Source organism: Salmo salar, chromosome 08 (assembly GCF_965601325.2).
Source record: "Salmo salar chromosome 08, fSalSal1, whole genome shotgun sequence".
NCBI classification, from domain to species: Eukaryota; Metazoa; Chordata; class Actinopteri; order Salmoniformes; family Salmonidae; genus Salmo; species Salmo salar.
In genome coordinates, this window is record NC_138298.1 from 39,607,028 (window position 1) to 39,628,953 (window position 21,926).

At 43.9% G+C, this 21,926-nt stretch overlaps 1 protein-coding gene across 1 annotated transcript in view; it reads left to right on the forward strand.

Annotated features, from left to right (window-relative positions):
• Nucleotides 1-21,926, forward strand: part of LOC106602109 (huntingtin) — a 127,026-nt gene that overhangs the window by 22,205 nt on the left and 82,895 nt on the right. The window contains 6 exon segments of the mRNA XM_082978672.1: nucleotides 712-853; nucleotides 4,559-4,737; nucleotides 4,985-5,189; nucleotides 7,573-7,623; nucleotides 13,160-13,237; nucleotides 20,875-21,293. Of these exon segments, the coding sequence (XP_082834798.1) occupies nucleotides 712-853; nucleotides 4,559-4,737; nucleotides 4,985-5,189; nucleotides 7,573-7,623; nucleotides 13,160-13,237; nucleotides 20,875-21,293 (1,074 nt within the window).

Here is a 21,926-nt window from a genome sequence, read left to right on the forward strand (position 1 = left end):
GTTCTAAAGCACGACACAACAGGGAGTGCCTGGATACAGCCCTTAACCGTGGTATACTGGCCATATACCACAAACCCCCTGAGGTGCCTTATTGCTGTTATAAACTGGTTACTAACTTAATTAGAGCAGTACAAATACATGTTTGTCATAGCCGTGGTATACGGTCTGATATACCACGGCTGTCAGCCAATCAGCATTCAGGGCTCGAACCACCCAGTTTGTAATTGTCTTTATAACCATTGTCTGATGGTGTCTGGTGGTGTCTAGTGGTGTCTGATTGTGTCTGGTGGTGTCTGGTGGTGTCTGATTGTATCTGATGGTGTCTGATTGTATCTGGTGGTGTCTGGTGGTGTCTGATTGTATCTGATGGTGTCTGATGGTGTCTGATTGTGTCTGGTGGTGTCTGATGGTGTCTGATTGTATCTGGTGGTGTCTGATTGTATCTGGTGGTGTCTGATGGTGTCTGGTGGTGTCTGGTGGTGTCTAGTGGTGTCTAGTGGTGTCTGATTGTATCTGGTGGTGTCTGATGGTGTCTGGTGGTGTCTGATGGTGTCTGGTGGTATCTGATGGTGTCTGGTGGTGTCTGATTGTATCTGATGGTGTCTGATGGTGTCTGATTGTATCTGATGGTGTCTGGTGGTGTCTGATGGTGTCTGGTGGTGTCTGGTGGTGTCTGATGGTGTCTGATGGTGTCTGGTCTGATATGTTCAGGTGTTGTTGAAGTCGTTGGTGGTCAACCTGAAGTCCACTTCTCCTACGATCCGCCGGACGGCCGCCAGCTCAGCGGCTAGTATGTGTCAACACTCTAGACGGGCCTCCTACTTCTACACCTGGCTGCTGAACGTCCTGCTGGGTCAGTACCAAACACAAGCACCCCTACTACAGGGATCATCAATTACATTTAGCCGTGGGACCAGTTTTCCTTCAGCGGATAGTTGTGTGGGGGGTAAAACATACTTCTAAATCATTTGTACACTGCAGGAATCCCCAAACAGATGTAGTATTTGTGCTACGACCACATATGTCTATCTAGTTGTGCGTGGGAATACTTTGGAACAGATTTCCTGGTGGGTTTTTACAGTTTTATGTCCAAAAATATAATATAAAGACTTGCTCAGAAAAGCTGGGGTCCAAATAGTCACCCGCGGGCCGCCTGTTGAGGGACCCTGTAGCTGGGGGCCAAATAGTCACCCGCGGGCTGCCTGTTGAGGAACCCTGTAGCTAGGGGCCAAATAGTCACCCGCGGGTCGCCTGTTGAGGAACCCTGTAGCTGGGGGCCAAATAGTCACCCGCGGGCCGCCTGTTGAGGAACCCTGTAGCTGGGGGCCAAATAGTCACCCGTGGGCCGCCTGTTGAGGAACCCTGTAGCTGGGGGCCAAATAGTCACCCGCGGGCCGCCTGTTGAGGAACCCTGTAGGTGGGGGCCAAATAGTCACCCGCGGGCCGCCTGTTGAGGAACCCTGCAGCTGGAGGTGGAGGGGATATGAAGACCTTTCCACCCAGCCAATCAGAAGGCAACAGGAAGAGATTAACCATCATGTTTCTGTCCATCCAATCCCTTCAGATATGTTGTAGTGTCTATGGTGCAGGGGCTTGATTTGGAATTCAAAAGAGGTCTCTCTCTCACTCAGCCTCTCTGTTTGTAGTTCTGTCTGTCTTGTTTTTATGTCCTTATAATGTTTTGGGTCTGTTAGTCTCTAGATGAGGAGAACATCTCTCTCCAGGTCTGTTAGTCTCTGTAGATGAGGAGAACATCTCTCTCTCCAGGTCTGTTAGTCTCTGTAGATGAGGAGAACATCTCTCTCCAGGTCTGTTCGTCTCTGTAGATGAGGAGAACACTCTCTCTCCAGGTCTGTTAGTCTCTGTAGATGAGGAGAACATCTCTCTCCAGGTCTGTTAGTCTCTGTAGATGAGGAGAACATCTCTCTCCAGGTCTGTTAGTCTCTGTAGATGAGGAGAACATCTCTCTCCAGGTCTGTTAGTCTCTGTAGATGAGGAGAACATCTCTCTCCAGGTCTGTTAGTCTCTGTAGATGAGGAGAACATCTCTCTCCAGGTCTGTTAGTCTCTGTAGATGAGGAGAACATCTCTCTCTCCAGGTCTGTTAGTCTCTGTAGATGAGGAGAACATCTCTCTCTCCAGGTCTGTTAGTCTCTGTAGATGAGGAGAACATCTCTCTCCAGGTCTGTTAGTCTCTGTAGATGAGGAGAACATCTCTCTCCAGGTCTGTTAGTCTCTGTAGATGAGGAGAACATCTCTCTCTCCAGGTCTGTTAGTCTCTGTAGATGAGGAGAACATCTCTCTCTCCAGGTCTGTTAGTCTCTGTAGATGAGGAGAACATCTCTCTCTCCAGGTCTGTTAGTCTCTGTAGATGAGGAGAACATCTCTCTCCGGGTCTGTTAGTTTCTGTAGATGAGGAGAACATCTCTCTCCAGGTCTGTTAGTCTCTGTAGATGAGGAGAACATCTCTCTCCAGGTCTGTTAGTCTCTGTAGATGAGGAGAACATCTCTCTCTCCAGGTCTGTTAGTCTCTGTAGATGAGGAGAACATCTCTCTCTCCAGGTCTGTTAGTCTCTGTAGATGAGGAGAACATCTCTCTCTCCAGGTCTGTTAGTCTCTGTAGATGAGGAGAACATCTCTCTCCGGGTCTGTTAGTTTCTGTAGATGAGGAGAACATCTCTCTCCAGGTCTGTTAGTCTCTGTAGATGAGGAGAACATCTCTCTCTCTCTCTCCAGGTCTGTTAGTCTCTGTAGATGAGGAGAACATCTCTCTCTCTCTCTCCAGGTCTGTTAGTCTCTGTAGATGAGGAGAACATCTCTCCTGTTAGTCTCTGTAGATGAGGAGAACATCTCTCTCTCCAGGTCTGTTAGTCTCTGTAGATGAGGAGAACATCTCTCTCTCTCCAGGTCTGTTAGTCTCTGTAGATGAGGAGAACATCTCTCTCTCCAGGTCTGTTAGTCTCTGTAGATGAGGAGAACATTCTCTCTCTCTCCAGGTCTGTTAGTCTCTGTAGATGAGGAGAACATCTCTCTCCAGGTCTGTTAGTCTCTGTAGATGAGGAGAACATCTCTCTCCAGGTCTGTTAGTCTCTGTAGATGAGGAGAACATCTCTCTCCAGGTTCTCTCTCCAGGTCTGTTAGTCTCTGTAGATGAGGAGAACATCTCTCTCTCTCTACAGGTCTGTTAGTCTCTGTAGATGAGGTGAACATCTCTCTCTCCAGGTCTGTTAGTCTCTGTAGATGAGGAGAACATCTCTCTCTCTCTCCATGTCTGTTAGTCTCTGTAGATGAGGAGAACATCTCTCTCTCTCCAGGTCTGTTAGTCTCTGTAGATGAGGAGAACATCTCTCTCTCTCTCTCCAGGTCTGTTAATCTCTGTAGATGAGGAGAACATCTCTCTCTCTCTCTCCAGGTCTGTTAGTCTCTGTAGATGAGGAGAACATCTCTCTCTCTCTCTCTCCAGGTCTGTTAGTCCCTGTAGATGAGGAGAACATCTCTCTCCAGGTCTGTTAGTCTCTGTAGATGAGGAGAACATCTCTCTCTCTCTCCAGGTCTGTTAGTCTCTGTAGATGAGGAGAACATCTCTCTCTCTCTACAGGTCTGTTAGTCTCTGTAGATGAGGAGAACATCTCTCTCTCTCTACAGGTCTGTTAGTCTCTGTAGATGAGGAGAACATCTCTCTCTCTCTCCAGGTCTGTTAGTCTCTGTAGATGAGGAGAACATCTCTCTCTCTCTACAGGTCTGTTAGTCTCTGTAGATGAGGAGAACATCTCTCTCTCCAGGTCTGTTAGTCTCTGTAGATGAGGAGAACATCTCTCTCTCTCCAGGTATGTTAGTCTCTGTAGATGAGGAGAACATCTCTCTCTCCAGGTCTGTTAGTCTCTGTAGATGAGGAGAACATTTCTCTCTCTCTCCAGGTCTGTTAGTCTCTGTAGATGAGGAGAACATCTCTCTCCAGGTCTGTTAGTCTCTGTAGATGAGGAGAACATCTCTCTCCAGGTCTGTTAGTCTCTGTAGATGAGGAGAACATCTCTCTCCAGGTCTGTTAGTCTCTGTAGATGAGGAGAACATCTCTCTCCAGGTCTGTTAGTCTCTGTAGATGAGGAGAACATCTCTCTCCAGGTCTGTTAGTCTCTGTAGATGAGGAGAACATCTCTCTCTCCAGGTCTGTTAGTCTCTGTAGATGAGGAGAACATCTCTCTCCAGGTCTGTTAGTCTCTGTAGATGAGGAGAACATCTCTCTCCAGGTCTGTTAGTCTCTGTAGATGAGGAGAACATCTCTCTCTCCAGGTCTGTTAGTCTCTGTAGATGAGGAGAACATCTCTCTCTCCAGGTCTGTTATTCTCTGTAGATGAGGAGAACATCTCTCTCCAGGTCTGTTAGTCTCTGTAGATGAGGTGAACATCTCTCTCTCCAGGTCTGTTAGTCTCTGTAGATGAGGAGAACATCTCTCTCTCTCTCCAGGTCTGTTCGTCTCTGTAGATGAGAACATCTCTCTCTCCAGGTCTGTTAGTCTCTGTAGATGAGGAGAACATCTCTCTCTCTCTCTCTCTCTCCAGGTCTGTTGGTTCCTGTAGACGAGGAACATCCTAACCACCTGGTCCTGGGGGTGTTGTTAACCCTTCGCTACCTGATGCCTCAACTCCAGCAACAGGACAGGACCACCAGCCTGAAAGGAAGCTTCGGAGTCATGAGGAAGGAGGCAGACTTACAGCCCACGCCTGAACAGCTGCTGCAAGTCAGTGTGTGTGTGTGTGTGTGTGTGTGTGTGTGTGTGTGTGTGTGTGTGTGTGTGTGTGTGTGTGTGTGTGTGTGTGTGTGGTGTGTGTGTGTGTGTGTGTGTGTTTTCAAGTTTTAATGTCACATGCACAAGTACAGTGAAATGGCTTTCTTCCAGCTCTAACCACAGCGATCCATTTCTCAATAACACCGTAATACTGTTAGTAAATCCAGGGTCACTTCCAATCCCTGGTATCTGTGTGTAGGTCTATGAGTTGACTCTACACTACACCCAGCATGGTGATCACAATGTGGTGACGGCCTCTCTGGAACTGATGCAGCAGATGTTCAGGACTCCTCCCCCGGAGCTACTGCACATGCTCATTACGCCCGGCAGCATTCTGCACGCCAGCGTGTTCCGACAGGACGTCGAGAGACGCGCCCACTCCGGCAGCATCCTGGAGTTCATTGGTTAGTCCACCCGTCAATCAAACGAATACTGCTTTGGTCGTTGGTGGATTTGCTCTGTCGGTTAAATCTTTAGTTTCAAATTACAAAGCCCAGTCATTGGGTGAATGCTCTGCCAGTCACTGTACAGAGCTCCGCCTCCTGTCTCTCTGTTCTGTTTTGCTGTCTGCTGATTGGTCCCACAAGGCTCTCTCTACACTGAGTATACAAATCATTAGGAACACCTTCCTAATATTGAGTTGCACCCCCTTTTGTCCTCAGAACAGCTTTAATTCATCAGGACATGGACTCTACAAGGTGTTGAAAGCGTTTCCACAGGGATGCTGGCCCATGTTGACTCCAATGCTCCCCACAGTTGTGTCCAGTTGGCTGGATGTCCTTTGGGTGGTGGACCAATCTTGATACACACAGGAAACTGTTGAGCGTGAAAAACCCAGCAGCGTTGGAATTCTTGACAAACCTGGCACCTCCTACCATATCCTGTTCAAAGGCACTTAAAAATGTTGTCTTGTCCATTCACCCTCTGAATGGCACACACACACAATCCATGTCTCAAGGCTTAAAATCTTTCTTAAACCCGTCTCCTCCCGTTAATCTACACTGATTGAAGGGGATTTAACAGGTGACATCAATAAGGGATCATAGCTTTCACCTGGATTCACCTGGTCAGTCTATGTCATGGAAAGAGCAGGTGTTCTTAATGTTTTGTACACTCAGTGTATAGTGAACTACTAGTGACCAGAGCCCTATTCCCTATATAGTGAACTACTTTAGACCAGAGCCCTATTCCCTATATAGTGAACTACTAGTGACCAGAGCCCTATTCCCTATATAGTGAACTACTAGTGACCAGAGCCCTATTCCCTATATAGTGAACTACTAGTGACCAGAGCCCTATTCCCTATATAGTGAACTACTAGTGACCAGGGCCCTATTCCCTATATAGTGAACTACTAGTGACCAGAGCCTTATTCCCTATATAGTGCACTACTAGTGACCAGAGCCCTATTCCCTATATAGTGAAGTACTTTAGACCAGAGCCCTATTCCCTATATAGTGAACTACTTTAGACCAGAGCCCTATTCCCTATATAGTGCACTACTAGTGACCAGAGCCCTATTCCCTATATAGTGAAGTACTTTAGACCAGAGCCCTATTCCCTATATAGTGAACTACTTTAGACCAGAGCCCTATTCCCTATATAGTGAACTACTTTAGACCAGAGCCCTATTCCCTATATAGTGAACTACTAGTAGACCAGAGCCCTATTCCCTATATAGTGAACTACTAGTGACCAGAGCCCTATTCCCTATATAGTGAACTACTAGTGACCAGAGCCCTATTCCCTATATAGTGAACTACTAGTGACCAGAGCCCTATTCCCTATATAGTGAACTACTTTAGACCAGAGCCCTATTCCCTATATAGTGCACTACTAGTGACCAGAGCCCTATTCCCTATATAGTGAAGTACTTTAGACCAGAGCCCTATTCCCTATATAGTGAACTACTTTAGACCAGAGCCCTATTCCCTATATAGTGAACTACTTTAGACCAGAGCCCTATTCCCTATATAGTGAACTACTTTAGACCAGAGCCCTATTCCCTATATAGTGAACTACTAGTGACCAGAGCCCTATTCCCTATATAGTTAACTACTAGTGACCAGAGCCCTATTCCCTATATAGTGAACTACTTTAGACCAGAGCCCTATTCCCTATATAGTGAACTACTAGTGACCAGGACCCTATTCCCTATATAGTGAACTACTAGTGACCAGGGCCCTATTCCCTATATAGTGAACTACTAGTAACCAGAGCCCTATTCCCTATATAGTCAACTACTAGTGACCAGAGCACTATTCCCTAAATAGTGAACTACTAGTGCCCAGAGCCCTGTAGGACTCTTGTTAAAATAAGTTCACTATTTAGGGAATAGGGTTCTGGTCACTAGTAGTTCACTATATAGGGAATAGGGCTCTGGTCACTAGTAGTTCACTATATAGGGAATAGGGCTCTGGTCACTAGTAGTTCACTATATAGGGAATAGGGTTCTGGTCACTAGTAGTTCACTATATAGGGAATAGGGCTCTGGTCACTAGTAGTTCACTATATAGGGAATAGGGCTCTGGTCTAAAGTAGTTCACTATATAGGGAATAGGGCTCTGGTCACTAGTAGTTCACTATATAGTGAATAGGGCCCTGGTCGCTAGTATTTCACTATATAGGGAATAGGGTGCCATTTGGGATCCATAGCCTCTCTCACTAACTAACTCGCGTCTCTTCCTCTGTCTGTCTGGGGTATAATGGTTATTTCCCATGGGGCTTTTCTTCTTTTCACTCCTTCACTTCCTGTTCCTGTGTGTTCTTCCTGTTTCCTGCCTGCAGCCGGGGGCGGGTCTTCCTGTAATAGTCCACTCCTCCTCAGAAAACAGAAAGGTGATTTAATAACTCTCTCTCTCTCCTGTGTACTGCTCCCTCTATCTAACACAGTGTTTCCCAAACGTCTCCTCCAGCAACCCCAGCCATTCAACATGTTTTCATGTATTCCTCAACTAGTTTCATGTATTCCTGGACTAGTTTTCATGTATTCCTGGACTAGTTTTCATATATTCCTGGACTAGTTTTCATGTATTCCTGGACTAGTTTCATGTATTCCTGGACTAGTTTCATGTATTCCTGAACTAGTTTCATGTATTCCTGGACTAGTTTCATGTATTCCTGGACTAGTTTTCATGTATTCCTGGACTAGTTTTCATGTATTCCTGGACTAGTTTTCATGTATTCCTGGACTAGTTTTCATGTATTCCTGGACTAGTTTCATGTATTCCTGGACTAGTTTCATGTATTCCTGGACTAGTTCTGATGTATTCCTGGACTAGTTTTGATGTATTCCTGGACTAGTTTTGATGTATTCCTGGACTAGTTTTGATGTATTCCTGGACTACTTTTCGTGTATTCCTGGACTAGTTTTGATGTATTCCTGGACTAGTTTTGATGTATTCCTGGACTAGTTTTGATGTATTCCTGGACTAGTTTTGGTGTATTCCTGGACTAGTTTTGATGTATTCCTGGACTAGTTTTGATGTATTCCTGGACTAGTTTTGGTGTATTCCTGGACTAGTTTTGATGTATTCCTGGACTAGTTTTGATGTATTCCTGGACTAGTTTTGGTGTATTCCTGGACTAGTTTTGGTGTATTCCTGGACTAGTTTTGATGTATTCCTGGACTAGTTTTGATGTATTCCTGGACTAGTTTTGATGTATTCCTGGACTAGTTTTGATGTATTCCTGGACTAGTTTTGGTGTATTCCTGGACTAGTTTTGATGTATTCCTGGACTAGCACGTCTGATGACACTAAAGAAGAAGTTGGGCATCAGTTGATCAGTTGAATCAGGTTGTTTTAGCGAATAGTTGAAATACATGGAAGGACTTGGGGTCCCAGAGGAGAGGTTGGAGAACCATTGGTCAACCACAGCTTTCTCTAACGCTGCTGACTGGTCATGTTAAGACTGTTACAGTAGTCCTCTTTAACACAGCTTTCTCTAACGCTGCTGACTGGTCATGTTGAGACTGTGCTACAGTAGTCCTCTTTAACACAGCTTTCTCTAACGCTGCTGACTGGTCATGTTGAGACTGTGTTACAGTGGTCCTCTTTAACACAGCTTTCTCTAACGCTGCTGACTGGTCATGTTGAGGCTGTTACAGTAGTCCTCTTTAACACAGCTTTCTCTAACGCTGCTGACTGGTCATGTTGAGACTGTGTTACAGTGGTCCTCTTTAACACAGCTTTCTCTAACGTTGCTGACTGGTCATGTTGAGACTGTGTTACAGTAGTCCTCTTTAACACAGCTTTCTCTAACGCTGCTGACTGGTCATGTTGAGACTGTGTTACAGTAGTCCTCTTTAACACAGCTTTCTCTAACGCTGCTGACTGGTCATGTTGAGACTGTGTTACAGTGGTCCTCTTTAACACAGCTTTCTCTAACGCTGCTGACTGGTCATGTTGAGACTGTTACAGTAGTCCTCTTTAACACAGCTTTCTCTAACGCTGCTGACTGGTCATGTTAAGACTGTTACAGTAGTCCTCTTTAACACAGCTTTCTCTAACGCTGCTGACTGGTCATGTTGAGACTGTTACAGTAGTCCTCTTTAACACAGCTTTCTCTAACGCTGCTGACTGGTCATGTTGAGACTGTTACAGTAGTCCTCTTTAACACAGCTTTCTCTAACGCTGCTGACTGGTCATGTTGAGACTGTTACAGTAGTCCTCTTTAACACAGCTTTCTCTAACGCTGCTGACTGGTCATGTTGAGACTGTGTTACAGTAGTCCTCTTTAACACAGCTTTCTCTAACGCTGCTGACTGGTCATGTTAAGACTGTTACAGTAGTCCTCTTTAACACAGCTTTCTCTAACGCTGCTGACTGGTCATGTTGAGACTGTTACAGTAGTCCTCTTTAACACAGCTTTCTCTAACGCTGCTGACTGGTCATGTTGAGACTGCTACAGTGGTCCTCTTTAACACAGCTTTCTCTAGCGCTGCTGACTGGTCATGTTAAGACTGTTACAGTAGTCCTCTTTAACACAGCTTTCTCTAACGCTGCTGACTGGTCATGTTGAGACTGTGCTACAGTAGTCCTCTTTAACACAGCTTTCTCTAACGCTGCTGACTGGTCATGTTGAGACTGTGCTACAGTAGTCCTCTTTAACACAGCTTTCTCTAACGCTGCTGACTGGTCATGTTGAGACTGTGCTACAGTAGTCCTCTTTAACACAGCTTTCTCTAACGCTGCTGACTGGTCATGTTGAGACTGTGCTACAGTAGTCCTCTTTAACACAGCTTTCTCTAACGCTGCTGACTGGTCATGTTGAGACTGTGTTACAGTGGTCCTCTTTAACACAGCTTTCTCTAACGCTGCTGACTGGTCATGTTGAGGCTGTTACAGTAGTCCTCTTTAACACAGCTTTCTCTAACGCTGCTGACTGGTCATGTTGAGACTGTGTTACAGTGGTCCTCTTTAACACAGCTTTCTCTAACGTTGCTGACTGGTCATGTTGAGACTGTGTTACAGTAGTCCTCTTTAACACAGCTTTCTCTAACGCTGCTGACTGGTCATGTTGAGACTGTGTTACAGTAGTCCTCTTTAACACAGCTTTCTCTAACGCTGCTGACTGGTCATGTTGAGACTGTGTTACAGTGGTCCTCTTTAACACAGCTTTCTCTAACGCTGCTGACTGGTCATGTTGAGACTGTTACAGTAGTCCTCTTTAACACAGCTTTCTCTAACGCTGCTGACTGGTCATGTTGAGACTGTGTTACAGTAGTCCTCTTTAACACAGCTTTCTCTAACGCTGCTGACTGGTCATGTTGAGACTGTTACAGTAGTCCTCTTTAACACAGCTTTCTCTAACGCTGCTGACTGGTCATGTTGAGACTGTTACAGTAGTCCTCTTTAACACAGCTTTCTCTAACCCTGCTGACTGGTCATGTAGTGACTGTGTTACAGTAGTCCTCTTTAACACAGCTTTCTCTAACGCTGCTGACTGGTCATGTAGTGACTGTGTTACAGTAGTCCTCTTTAACACAGCTTTCTCTAACGCTGCTGACTGGTCATGTAGTGACTGTGTTACAGTAGTCCTCTTTAACACAGCTTTCTCTAACGCTGCTGACTGGTCATGTATTGACTGTGTTACAGTAGTCCTCTTTAACACAGCTTTCTCTAACGCTGCTGACTGGACATGATGAGACTGTGTTACAGTAGTCCTCTTTAACACAGCTTTCTCTAGCGCTGCTGACTGGTCATGTAGTGACTGTGTTACAGTAGTCCTCTTTAACACAGCTTTCTCTAACGCTGCTGACTGGTCATGTTGAGACTGTGTTACAGTGGTCCTCTTTAACACAGCTTTCTCTAACGCTGCTGACTGGTCATGTTGAGACTGTGTTACAGTAGTCCTCTTTAACACAGCTTTCTCTAACGCTGCTGACTGGTCATGTTGAGACTGTGTTACAGTAGTCCTCTTTAACACAGCTTTCTCTAACGCTGCTGACTGGTCATGTAGTGACTGTTACAGTAGTCCTCTTTAACACAGCTTTCTCTAACGCTGCTGACTGGTCATGTAGTGACTGTGTTACAGTGGTCCTCTTTAACACAGCTTTCTCTAATGCTGCTGACTGGTCATGTAGTGACTGTGTTACAGTAGTCCTCTTTAACACAGCTTTCTCTAACGCTGCTGACTGGTCATGTTGAGACTGTGTTACAGTGGTCCTCTTTAACACAGCTTTCTCTAGCGCTGCTGACTGGTCATGTTGAGACTGTTACAGTAGTCCTCTTTAACACAGCTTTCTCTAACGCTGCTGACTGGTCATGTTGAGACTGTGTTACAGTAGTCCTCTTTAACACAGCTTTCTCTAACGCTGCTGACTGGTCATGTTGAGACTGTGTTACAGTAGTCCTCTTTAACACAGCTTTCTCTAACGCTGCTGACTGGTCATGTTGAGACTGTGTTACAGTAGTCCTCTTTAACACAGCTTTCTCTAACGCTGCTGACTGGTCATGTTGAGACTGTGTTACAGTAGTCCTCTTTAACACAGCTTTCTCTAACGCTGCTGACTGGTCATGTTGAGACTGTTACAGTAGTCCTCTTTAACACAGCTTTCTCTAACACTGCTGACTGGTCATGTAGTGACTGTGTTACAGTAGTCCTCTTTAACACAGCTTTCTCTAACGCTGCTAACTGGTCATGTAGTGACTGTGTTACAGTAGTCCTCTTTAACACAGCTTTCTCTAACGCTGCTGACTCGTCATGTAGTGACTGTGTTACAGTAGTCCTCTTTAACACAGCTTTCTCTAACGCTGCTGACTGGTCATGTTGAGACTGTGTTACAGTAGTCCTCTTTAACACAGCTTTCTCTAACGCTGCTGACTGGTCATGTAGTGACTGTTACAGTAGTCCTCTTTAACACAGCTTTCTCTAACGCTGCTGACTGGTCATGTAGTGACTGTGTTACAGTGGTCCTCTTTAACACAGCTTTCTCTAACGCTGCTGACTGGTCATGTAGTGACTGTGTTACAGTGGTCCTCTTTAAAACAGCTTTCTCTAACGCTGCTGACTGGTCATGTAGTGACTGTGTTACAGTGGTCCTCTTTAACACAGCTTTCTCTAACGCTGCTGACTGGTCATGTTGAGACTGTGTTACAGTAGTTCTCTTTAACACAGCTTTCTCTAGCGCTGCTGACTTGTCATGTTGAGACTGTGCTACAGTAGTCCTCTTTAACACAGCTTTCTCTAGCGCTGCTGACTGGTCATGTTGAGACTGTGCTACAGTGGTCCTCTTTAACACAGCTTTCTCTAACGCTGCTGACTGGTCATGTTGAGACTGTGTTACAGTAGTCCTCTTTAAAACAGCTTTCTCTAACGCTGCTGACTGGTCATGTTGAGACTGTTACAGTAGTCCTCTTTAAAACAGCTTTCTCTAACGCTGCTGACTGGTCATGTTGAGACTGTTACAGTAGTCCTCTTTAACACAGCTTTCTCTAACGCTGCTGACTGGTCATGTTGAGACTGTGTTACAGTAGTCCTCTTTAAAACAGCTTTCTCTAACGCTGCTGACTGGTCATGTTGAGACTGTGCTACAGTAGTCCTCTTTAGCACAGCTTTCTCTAACGCTGCTGACTGGTCATGTAGTGACTGTGTTACAGTGGTCCTCTTTAACACAGCTTTCTCTAACACTGCTGACTGGTCATGTAGTGACTGTGTTACAGTGGTCCTCTTTAACACAGCTTTCTCTAACGCTGCTGACTGGTCATGTTGAGACTGTGCTACAGTAGTCCTCTTTAACACAGCTTTCTCTAACGCTGCTGACTGGTCATGTTGAGACTGTGCTACAGTGGTCCTCTTTAACACAGCTTTCTCTAACGCTGCTGACTGGTCATGTTACAGTAGCTGTCTTCATCCTGTCTGTGTGTCCCAGGCAAAATGCTGTCGGGGGAGGAGGAGGGGTTGGAGGACGACCCTGAGAGGGCAGAGGTCACCACCGGGGCCTTTACAGGTGAGACACAACAGAATACAGGAACGTCACCATTCATATCACTCAAGCTCATTATTATTGTTGTTGTTATTTATTATTATTAATCATTATTAATATTGTTGTTATTGTTATTATTATTAATCATTATTATTATTGTTGTTATTATTTATTATGAAGTGTTTATTATTATTGTTATGTATTGTATTTAATTATGTATTGTTATTTAATTATGTATTGTTATTTAATTATGTATTGTTATTTAATTATGTATTGTTATTTCCAGGGGGCCAGCAAAATTAAGGCAGTTTATATACAATTTTAAAACATTACAATACATTCACAGATTTCACAACACACTGTGTGCCCTCAGGCCCCTACTCCACCACTACCACATATCTACAGTACTAAATCCATGTGTATGTATTGTGTGTGTGTGTGTGTGTGTGTGTGTGTGTGTGTGTGTGTGTGTGTGTGTGTGTGTGTGTATGCATGTGTCTGTGCCAATGTTTGACACGACTGTACTTTCTCTGGACGTAGAAAATGCTTTTGATCGTGTTGAGTAGTAATACTTGTGGACAGTATTACACCATATGGGTCATAGATGTGATTCTAGAAAATAAAGGAAAGCCGCACACTCTAAGAGCTCAGATGCAAAAATGTAATCACCAACGTTTCGACAGCGAAGCTGTCTTCATCAGGGTATCATCAAACACTGCGAGATGAGTCATTTATATAGTGTCAAGAGACACACAGGTGTTTGTAATCATGGCCAAGTATGGCCTAATATCATTGGTTAACTGAAATATTAAAAAAAATGGCATACAAAGAACATACAAAAAGACAAACAAATGGATAGCATACGATCATAGCATTTGTAGTCTAAAATGTATCTAACAAACAATTACAATGGCAAAATCACAATTATCACAAGAATGGCTTCAGATCAAAGTCTATGTTGAGACCGAAGGGAGCAAGGGTCTTTAAATTAAAGATCCAGGCAGCCTCTCGTTTTAACAATAAATTATCAAGGTCACCCCCTCTCCTAGGGAGGGTGACATGTTCGATACCAATATAACGCAGAGATGAAATCGGATGGTTTGCTTCCAAAAAGTGGGCCGCAACTGGGTAAGTTAAGTTTTTGCACCTAATGGTGCTACGATGCTCTGAGATACGTACTTTTAATTCACGCTTTGTTTTACCCACATAATTTTTACCACAAGGACAAGTTATAAGATAAATAACTGCCTTAGTGGAACACGTAATAACACCTTTAATTGGGATAGATTTCCCTGTTTGGGGGTGTTTGAAGGATCTACATTTATAAGTGCCATTGCATTGAGCACAGCCATTACACTTGTAATTTCCATCCAGTATGGGCGCAAATAGACGTTGTTCAGGAATATCTTGGGGTGGTAAATCAGAGTGTACCAATTGGTCTCTGAGATTTCTTCCCCGCGAGAATACGACCAGGGGAAGATCAGAAAACACATTAACTAGACTATCATCATATTTCAGAATGTGCCAATGTTTGTGAACGATTCCTTTAATTTGTTCAGAGCACTTTGAATAGCGGGTAGTGAGAACGCAAGAATGCCTCTTTTTGCGAGACTGACCTTGAAAAAGGTCATGTCTCGTTTTGTTTTGAATTTTCTCAATGGCAATATTAATCTGATCATTGTTGTACCCCCTCTCCTTGAACTTATCCTGAGTCTCAGCCATATTTCTGTCGAAATCTGATTGTTTAATACAAATTCTTTTGATTCGACAGAATTGGCTGTAGGGCAAACTATTTTTCAAGGGCAGTGGGTGACAACTGTCAGCCCTCAACAAACTGTTACGATCAGTAGGTTTCCTGTAAAGATCAGTGTATAAAACATTATCTTCACACAAGATCAGAAGATCAAGAAAACTGATTTGACGTGTATCAGATTGCATAGTAAATCTCAAATGTTCAGAACAGGAGTTAAGAAAAGCATAAAACGCCTGGAGCAGTTCTGCATCACCCCTCCATAGAACAAAAATATCGTCAATATACCGTTTCCAAATAATGATGTTAGGCAAGAAAACATTTTTGAGAGGGTTGAAAATGGATTGTTTCTCCATGTAACCCACATACAAATTAGCATAGTTAGGAGCCATGGGGGATCCCATAGCAGTACCCTTCGTCTGAATAAAGAAATCATTTAGAAACATGAAGTAGTTATGTGTGAGTACTATTTCAGCCAATGTTACAATGCAGGCACTGGAAGGTAGCTCATTAGGGTCACTTTGCAGAAGAAAATGTTCCATGGCTTCAATACCGCCCTCATGTGGAATATTTGTGTATAACGACTCAACATCAAAAGTAACTAACAAGGTGTTCTCAGGCAGAGGATCAAGAGATTCAATAATAGAGATCATACTGCTGGTGTCCTTTACAAAGGAGGGGAGCTGTTCTGCAAGTGGTCTAATAAAAAAATCCACAAAAGTAGATAGAGGGGCCGTTACTGCATCAATGCCCGCTACAATAGGGCGCCCTGGAGGGTTTGTAACATTCTTATGTAATTTCGGCAAAGTATAGAAAGTGGCAATTTTAGGGTGTTGAATGGCCAGAAAGTCATATTCTTTTTTAGTTATCTGACCAGAATTTAAATAACCATCTAGGACAGTAAAGATAGTATTCTGAAATTGGGAAGTAGGGTCACTTCTGAGTTTCTTGTAAAAGGTGTTGTCAAGCAGTTGTCTATGACACTCATTTACAAAAGAACGTGACAAAATCATTGTTTCGGAGTCCCTTTTTGACATGTCGGGAGGTAATTCTGACCTCTCGAAAGAACTGTTATATTTATCTAAGCGTCAGACGAGAACGCATTTACATATAGTCACTCTTAGTGATTCCGTATGTCAAGGCATTATTCCACGGGGACTCAGGTGGCAAAAAGAGCCATCATTGGGACAGAGCACAGATGATTTCTGGGAGCGCTGGTGTGCCATCCTGAACAAATGCTCTATTGATTTAATGACATTAATTGTTGACCAGTTGAAAAAGGATTTTAGTGAAATGGATAATACGATTAAAGACAAACGCACAGCTCTACAAACAGCTGTTAATGATGATGTCATATTCAATGAACTGATGAAAACTAACCAAGCGCTCCAGGACAAGCTGTCTACAGAAATAAAGGAACTTAAAATCAAGAAATTCAACCAAGACAAAAAAGATAAGGCCGAGGATAAAGTCTACTTCTGGAGAAACCCTGACAAAGGAGGTCCTGCTCCTCCTCTCCATGGCAGACGCAGAAGGGATGACACTTACTTTGATCCACACCCGTCTGACCAACACTCTACAACCAGCGCCTCATCGGCTTCCAGTGGTAGTTTTTTATTCAACGAGAGACTGGGCCAACGGAAGGGCGCAGGTGGCCGCAGGCACGCGCATCGACGAGATGCCGCACCCGACGGGGTAAGAAGAAACGACTATCAGAGGCAGAGGAGACCGTTCACACGGTCCCAGAACCCACGGGACTGAGTGTCTTTAATTTATCAGTAAGATATTGAGCCCTGCCCATGTCTCTTTGCTTAATAAAGGGTTATCTTTTGTGCCTACAACACAGTGTAACGATTTTGACGTTAAGGTAGACATGTTCAAGTTTTTTAGAAACATCCGTTTAAGGGAATACTTTAGCTCCCCTAATCCTGACACTTCTATTGAACCAGTAGGTTACTTACCTGTACGTACACCGACTCCTTTTAGAAGCAAGTTATTTTGTACCTCCAGTCAATCGCAATCACTCTATCGAGACATATTGCAGACTTGTTGAAAAAGATGTTGCTCATCTCCTTAAGAATAAACAGGACTTCAAATCTTTCCATAATTTATCTAAGGATGAAAAACAAGCTTTGCTTGATTTACAATCCGATACGTCAGTCCTTATTCGTCCTGCTGATAAGGGTGGGTCGGTTGTACTCATGGATAGGACAGCTTATGTAAATGAGTGTCATAGACAACTGCTTGACAACACCTTTTACAAGAAACTCAGAAGTGACCCTACTTCCCAATTTCAGAATACTATCTTTACTGTCCTAGATGGTTATTTAAATTCTGGTCAGATAACTAAAAAATAATATGACTTTCTGGCCATTCAACACCCTAAAATTGCCACTTTCTATACTTTGCCAAAATTACATAAGAATGTTACAAACCCTCCAGGGCGCCCTATTGTAGCGGGCATTGATGCAGTAACGGCCCCTCTATCTACTTTTGTGGATTTTTTTATTAGACCACTTGCAGAACAGCTCCCCTCCTTTGTAAAGGACACCAGCAGTATGATCTCTATTATTGAATCTCTTGATCCTCTGCCTGAGAACACCTTGTTAGTTACTTTTGATGTTGAGTCGTTATACACAAATATTCCACATGAGGGCGGTATTGAAGCCATGGAACATTTTCTTCTGCAAAGTGACCCTAATGAGCTACCTTCCAGTGCCTGCATTGTAACATTGGCTGAAATAGTACTCACACATAACTACTTCATGTTTCTAAATGATTTCTTTATTCAGACGAAGGGTACTGCTATGGGATCCCCCATGGCTCCTAACTATGCTAATTTGTATGTGGGTTACATGGAGAAACAATCCATTTTCAACCCTCTCAAAAATGTTTTCTTGCCTAACATCATTATTTGGAAACGGTATATTGACGATATTTTTGTTCTATGGAGGGGTGATGCAGAACTGCTCCAGGCGTTTTATGCTTTTCTTAACTCCTGTTCTGAACATTTGAGATTTACTATGCAATCTGATACACGTCAAATCAGTTTTCTTGATCTTCTGATCTTGTGTGAAGATAATGTTTTATACACTGATCTTTACAGGAAACCTACTGATCGTAACAGTTTGTTGAGGGCTGACAGTTGTCACCCACTGCCCTTGAAAAATAGTTTGCCCTACAGCCAATTCTGTCGAATCAAAAGAATTTGTATTAAACAATCAGATTTCGACAGAAATATGGCTGAGACTCAGGATAAGTTCAAGGAGAGGGGGTACAACAATGATCAGATTAATATTGCCATTGAGAAAATTCAAAACAAAACGAGACATGACCTTTTTCAAGGTCAGTCTCGCAAAAAGACGCATTCTCACTACCCGCTATTCAAAGTGCTCTGAACAAATTAAAGGAATCGTTCACAAACATTGGCACATTCTGAAATATGATGATAGTCTAGTTAATGTGTTTTCTGATCTTCCCCTGGTCGTATTCTCGCGGGGAAGAAATCTCAGAGACCAATTGGTACACTCTGATTTACCACCCCAAGATATTCCTGAACAACGTCTATTTGCGCCCATACTGGATGGAAATTACAAGTGTAATGGCTGTGCTCAATGCAATGGCACTTATAAATGTAGATCCTTCAAACACCCCCAAACAGGGAAATCTGTCCCAATTAAAGGTGTTATTACGTGTTCCACTAAGGCAGTTATTTATCTTATAACTTGTCCTTGTGGTAAAAATTATGTGGGTAAAACAAAGCGTGAATTAAAAGTACGTATCTCAGAGCATCGTAGCACCATTAGGTGCAAAAACTTAACTTACCCAGTTGCGGCCCACTTTTTGGAAGCAAACCATCCGATTTCGTCTCTGCGTTATATTGGTATCGAACATGTCACCCTCCCGAGGAGAGGGTGTGACCTTGATAATTTATTGTTGAAACGAGAGGCTGCCTGGATCTTTAATTTAAAGACCCTTGCTCCCTTCGGTCTCAACATAGACTTTGATCTGAAGCCATTCTTGTGATTATTGTGATTTTGCCATTGTAATTGTTTGTTAGATACATTTTAGACTACAAATGCTATGATCGTATGCTATCCATTTGTTTGTCTTTTTGTATGTTCTTTGTATGCCATTTTTTAAAATATTTGAGTTAACCAATGATATTAGGCCATACTTGGCCATGATTACAAACACCTGTGTGTCTCTTGACACTATATAAATGACTCATCTCGCAGTGTTTGATGATACCCTGATGAAGACAGCTTCGCTGTCGAAACGTTGGTGATTACATTTTTGCATCTGAGCTCTTAGAGTGTGCGGCTTTCCTTTATTTTCTAGTGTTCTACTCCGCTAGCCAGCACCTCGCCTTTAAAGGTGTGCGTTTCTCTTTTTTCTAGATTATTCATAGATGTGATTCAACTTCTATATGCCAAATTCTTACTGCTATGCTTGTGACTGGCAACAATTTGCTCCGTCCATTTTGGCTCTATCCCGTGGCACACGGCAGGGCTGTCCGCTCTCTCCTCTGTTATTTGCCTTATCTTTAGAAGCTGTTGTCCAGACTGTCCGCCGATCCACTATTCACGCACCGGTCATTACACATGACACTAAGCATTACATCTCCCTATATGCAGATTACATTTAGCCAGCCCTCCAAAATACAAAACAATCTCTACCTCATATTCTTGACATCTTTAATGAATTTAGCTCAATTTTCAGGCTATAAAATCAACTGGGTCAAGTCTGCTCTTTTACCTCTAATTAACATGGGAGATTATCCAGCACTCGGTACCCCTGTAGTAAAACAGTTTACATACCTGGGAGTTGATATCTACCCCACAATCAAACCCATAATTACAACAATATTCTCACGTGGTGTCAGATCTCCGAAGATGGACAAAATTTCCAAATTAATTCCAGTCACGAATCTCTATTATGAAGATGAACATCCTTCAACGCCTTTTCAACGTTTTGAGCTCTGTGCTCCCTCTGTCACCACCGACTGGATATTGGAAGAAATTACACTCCTCAGTCTCTAAATGTGTCTGGCAAAGTAAACCTCTTTGCGTTTTAAACGACTGACCCTGAAAAAGGCAAAAGAGCGTAGGTGGCCAAGGCCTTCCAAAATTTGGAAGTATTCTAGTCATTTGTTCTTCGCCCTCTCGCCACGTGATTTGATCCAGATGTCCAGGTGCCCCTCGGCGTTCCATAGAGGAGAACCTACACAGGTTGCAGGATCTAGATGTCCAGGTGCCTCGGCGTTCCATAGAGGAGAACCTACACAGGTTGCAGGATCTAGATATCCAGGTGTCTTGGCGTTCCATAGAGGATAACCTACACAGGTTGCAGGATCTGGACCGCTCTGACATTTCCTAGAGATACTCTATCAACAACATTTGGTGTCTTAATAACACATAGGCCATCTCTGTCTGGCGCACCTTCCGAAAAGTTATCTGAAACCAAAATCAATTCGCTCACAATCCTACTCCTTTGTTCCACGATTAGGATCTATGTTTTTTTTTTGGGGGGGGTGTGTGACGTCCTATATCCTTCCATCAGTGGAGTGACGAGGGTGGGGGGTCAGAGGGTTAATGTGACTCATTAGTGTTTTCTTTGTACTCCTCTGTCAATATAAATGACATGAAAAAAAGATTTAATCCCCCAAATATAATACTGGATCTAACCCTTACTAACTGAAAACTACAAATACTCAAACCAGGGTTGTATTCATTAGGGCATGCACCAAAAAATAACCAAATCATTTCAACCTCTTTTCATCTGACCCTGGAGTACTATTTGATCATACAATAGGCTTGAGCAGGGTATGGCATACTAACCCCTGTTTGTTTTATTGAAAGATGAGGTTGAGAGAGGGTGATGGTTTAATGTGTCTCCCACCTTGACTCAGCCTCTGTCGTGGGCGCCGACGCCACCGCCCAGGTGGTCGACATCATTACCCAGCAGCCCCGTTCCTCACAGCATGCTCTGCAGCCTGGCGAGTCCGTGGACCTCAGTGGTGCCGCCTCGGAACAAGGAACGACTGCCCTCGGGACCTCCGGAACCATCTCCGGCGGCGAGGGAGGGGCGGGGACTCCTGAGTCGCCCAATGACAACGCAGTGGATGAGGACATGCTCAGCCACAGCTCCAGCGGGGCTAACGTTACCCCGGAAACGGCCGACTACGCCACACCGGAGAACGCGGAGATGCCCGACGGGCCCTTGCTGGGTCCCCTAGGGGACCCCTCGCTGCCCCCGAGCGCCGACTCATCACAGACCACCACAGAGGGGCCGGACTCGGCCGTCACGCCTTCAGACGTCGCTGAACTCGTAAGTCTGTCTGCCATGTAGGAGTTAGATTTATTATTAATAGAGAAGTATTTTGATTGATTTACTAGAAGCGAACACACTCGATTGTCCTCCGATGTTGCTGATCTGGGGGATTAGAGATTGGAGCTAACCATAGAATTAGACTCAGTAGAATGGACAAGGTTTCCCAGACCATGGAGCTAACCATAGAATTAGACTCAGTAGAATGGACAAGGTTTCCCAGACCATGGAGCTAACCATAGAATTAGACCCAGTAGAATGGACAAGGTTTCCCAGACCATGGAGCTAACCATAGAATTAGACTCAGTAGAATGGACAAGGTTTCCCAGACCATGGAGCTAACCATAGAATTAGACCCAGTAGAATGGACAAGGTTTCCCAGACCATGGAGCTAACCATAGAATTAGACTCAGTAGAATGGACAAGGTTTCCCAGACCATGGAGCTAACCATAGAATTAGACTCAGTAGAATGGACAAGGTTTCCCAGACCATGGAGCTAACCATAGAATTAGACCCAGTAGAATGGACAAGGTTTCCCAGACCATGGAGCTAACCATAGAATTAGACTCAGTAGAATGGACAAGGTTTCCCAGACCATGGAGCTAACCATAGAATTAGACTCAGTAGAATGG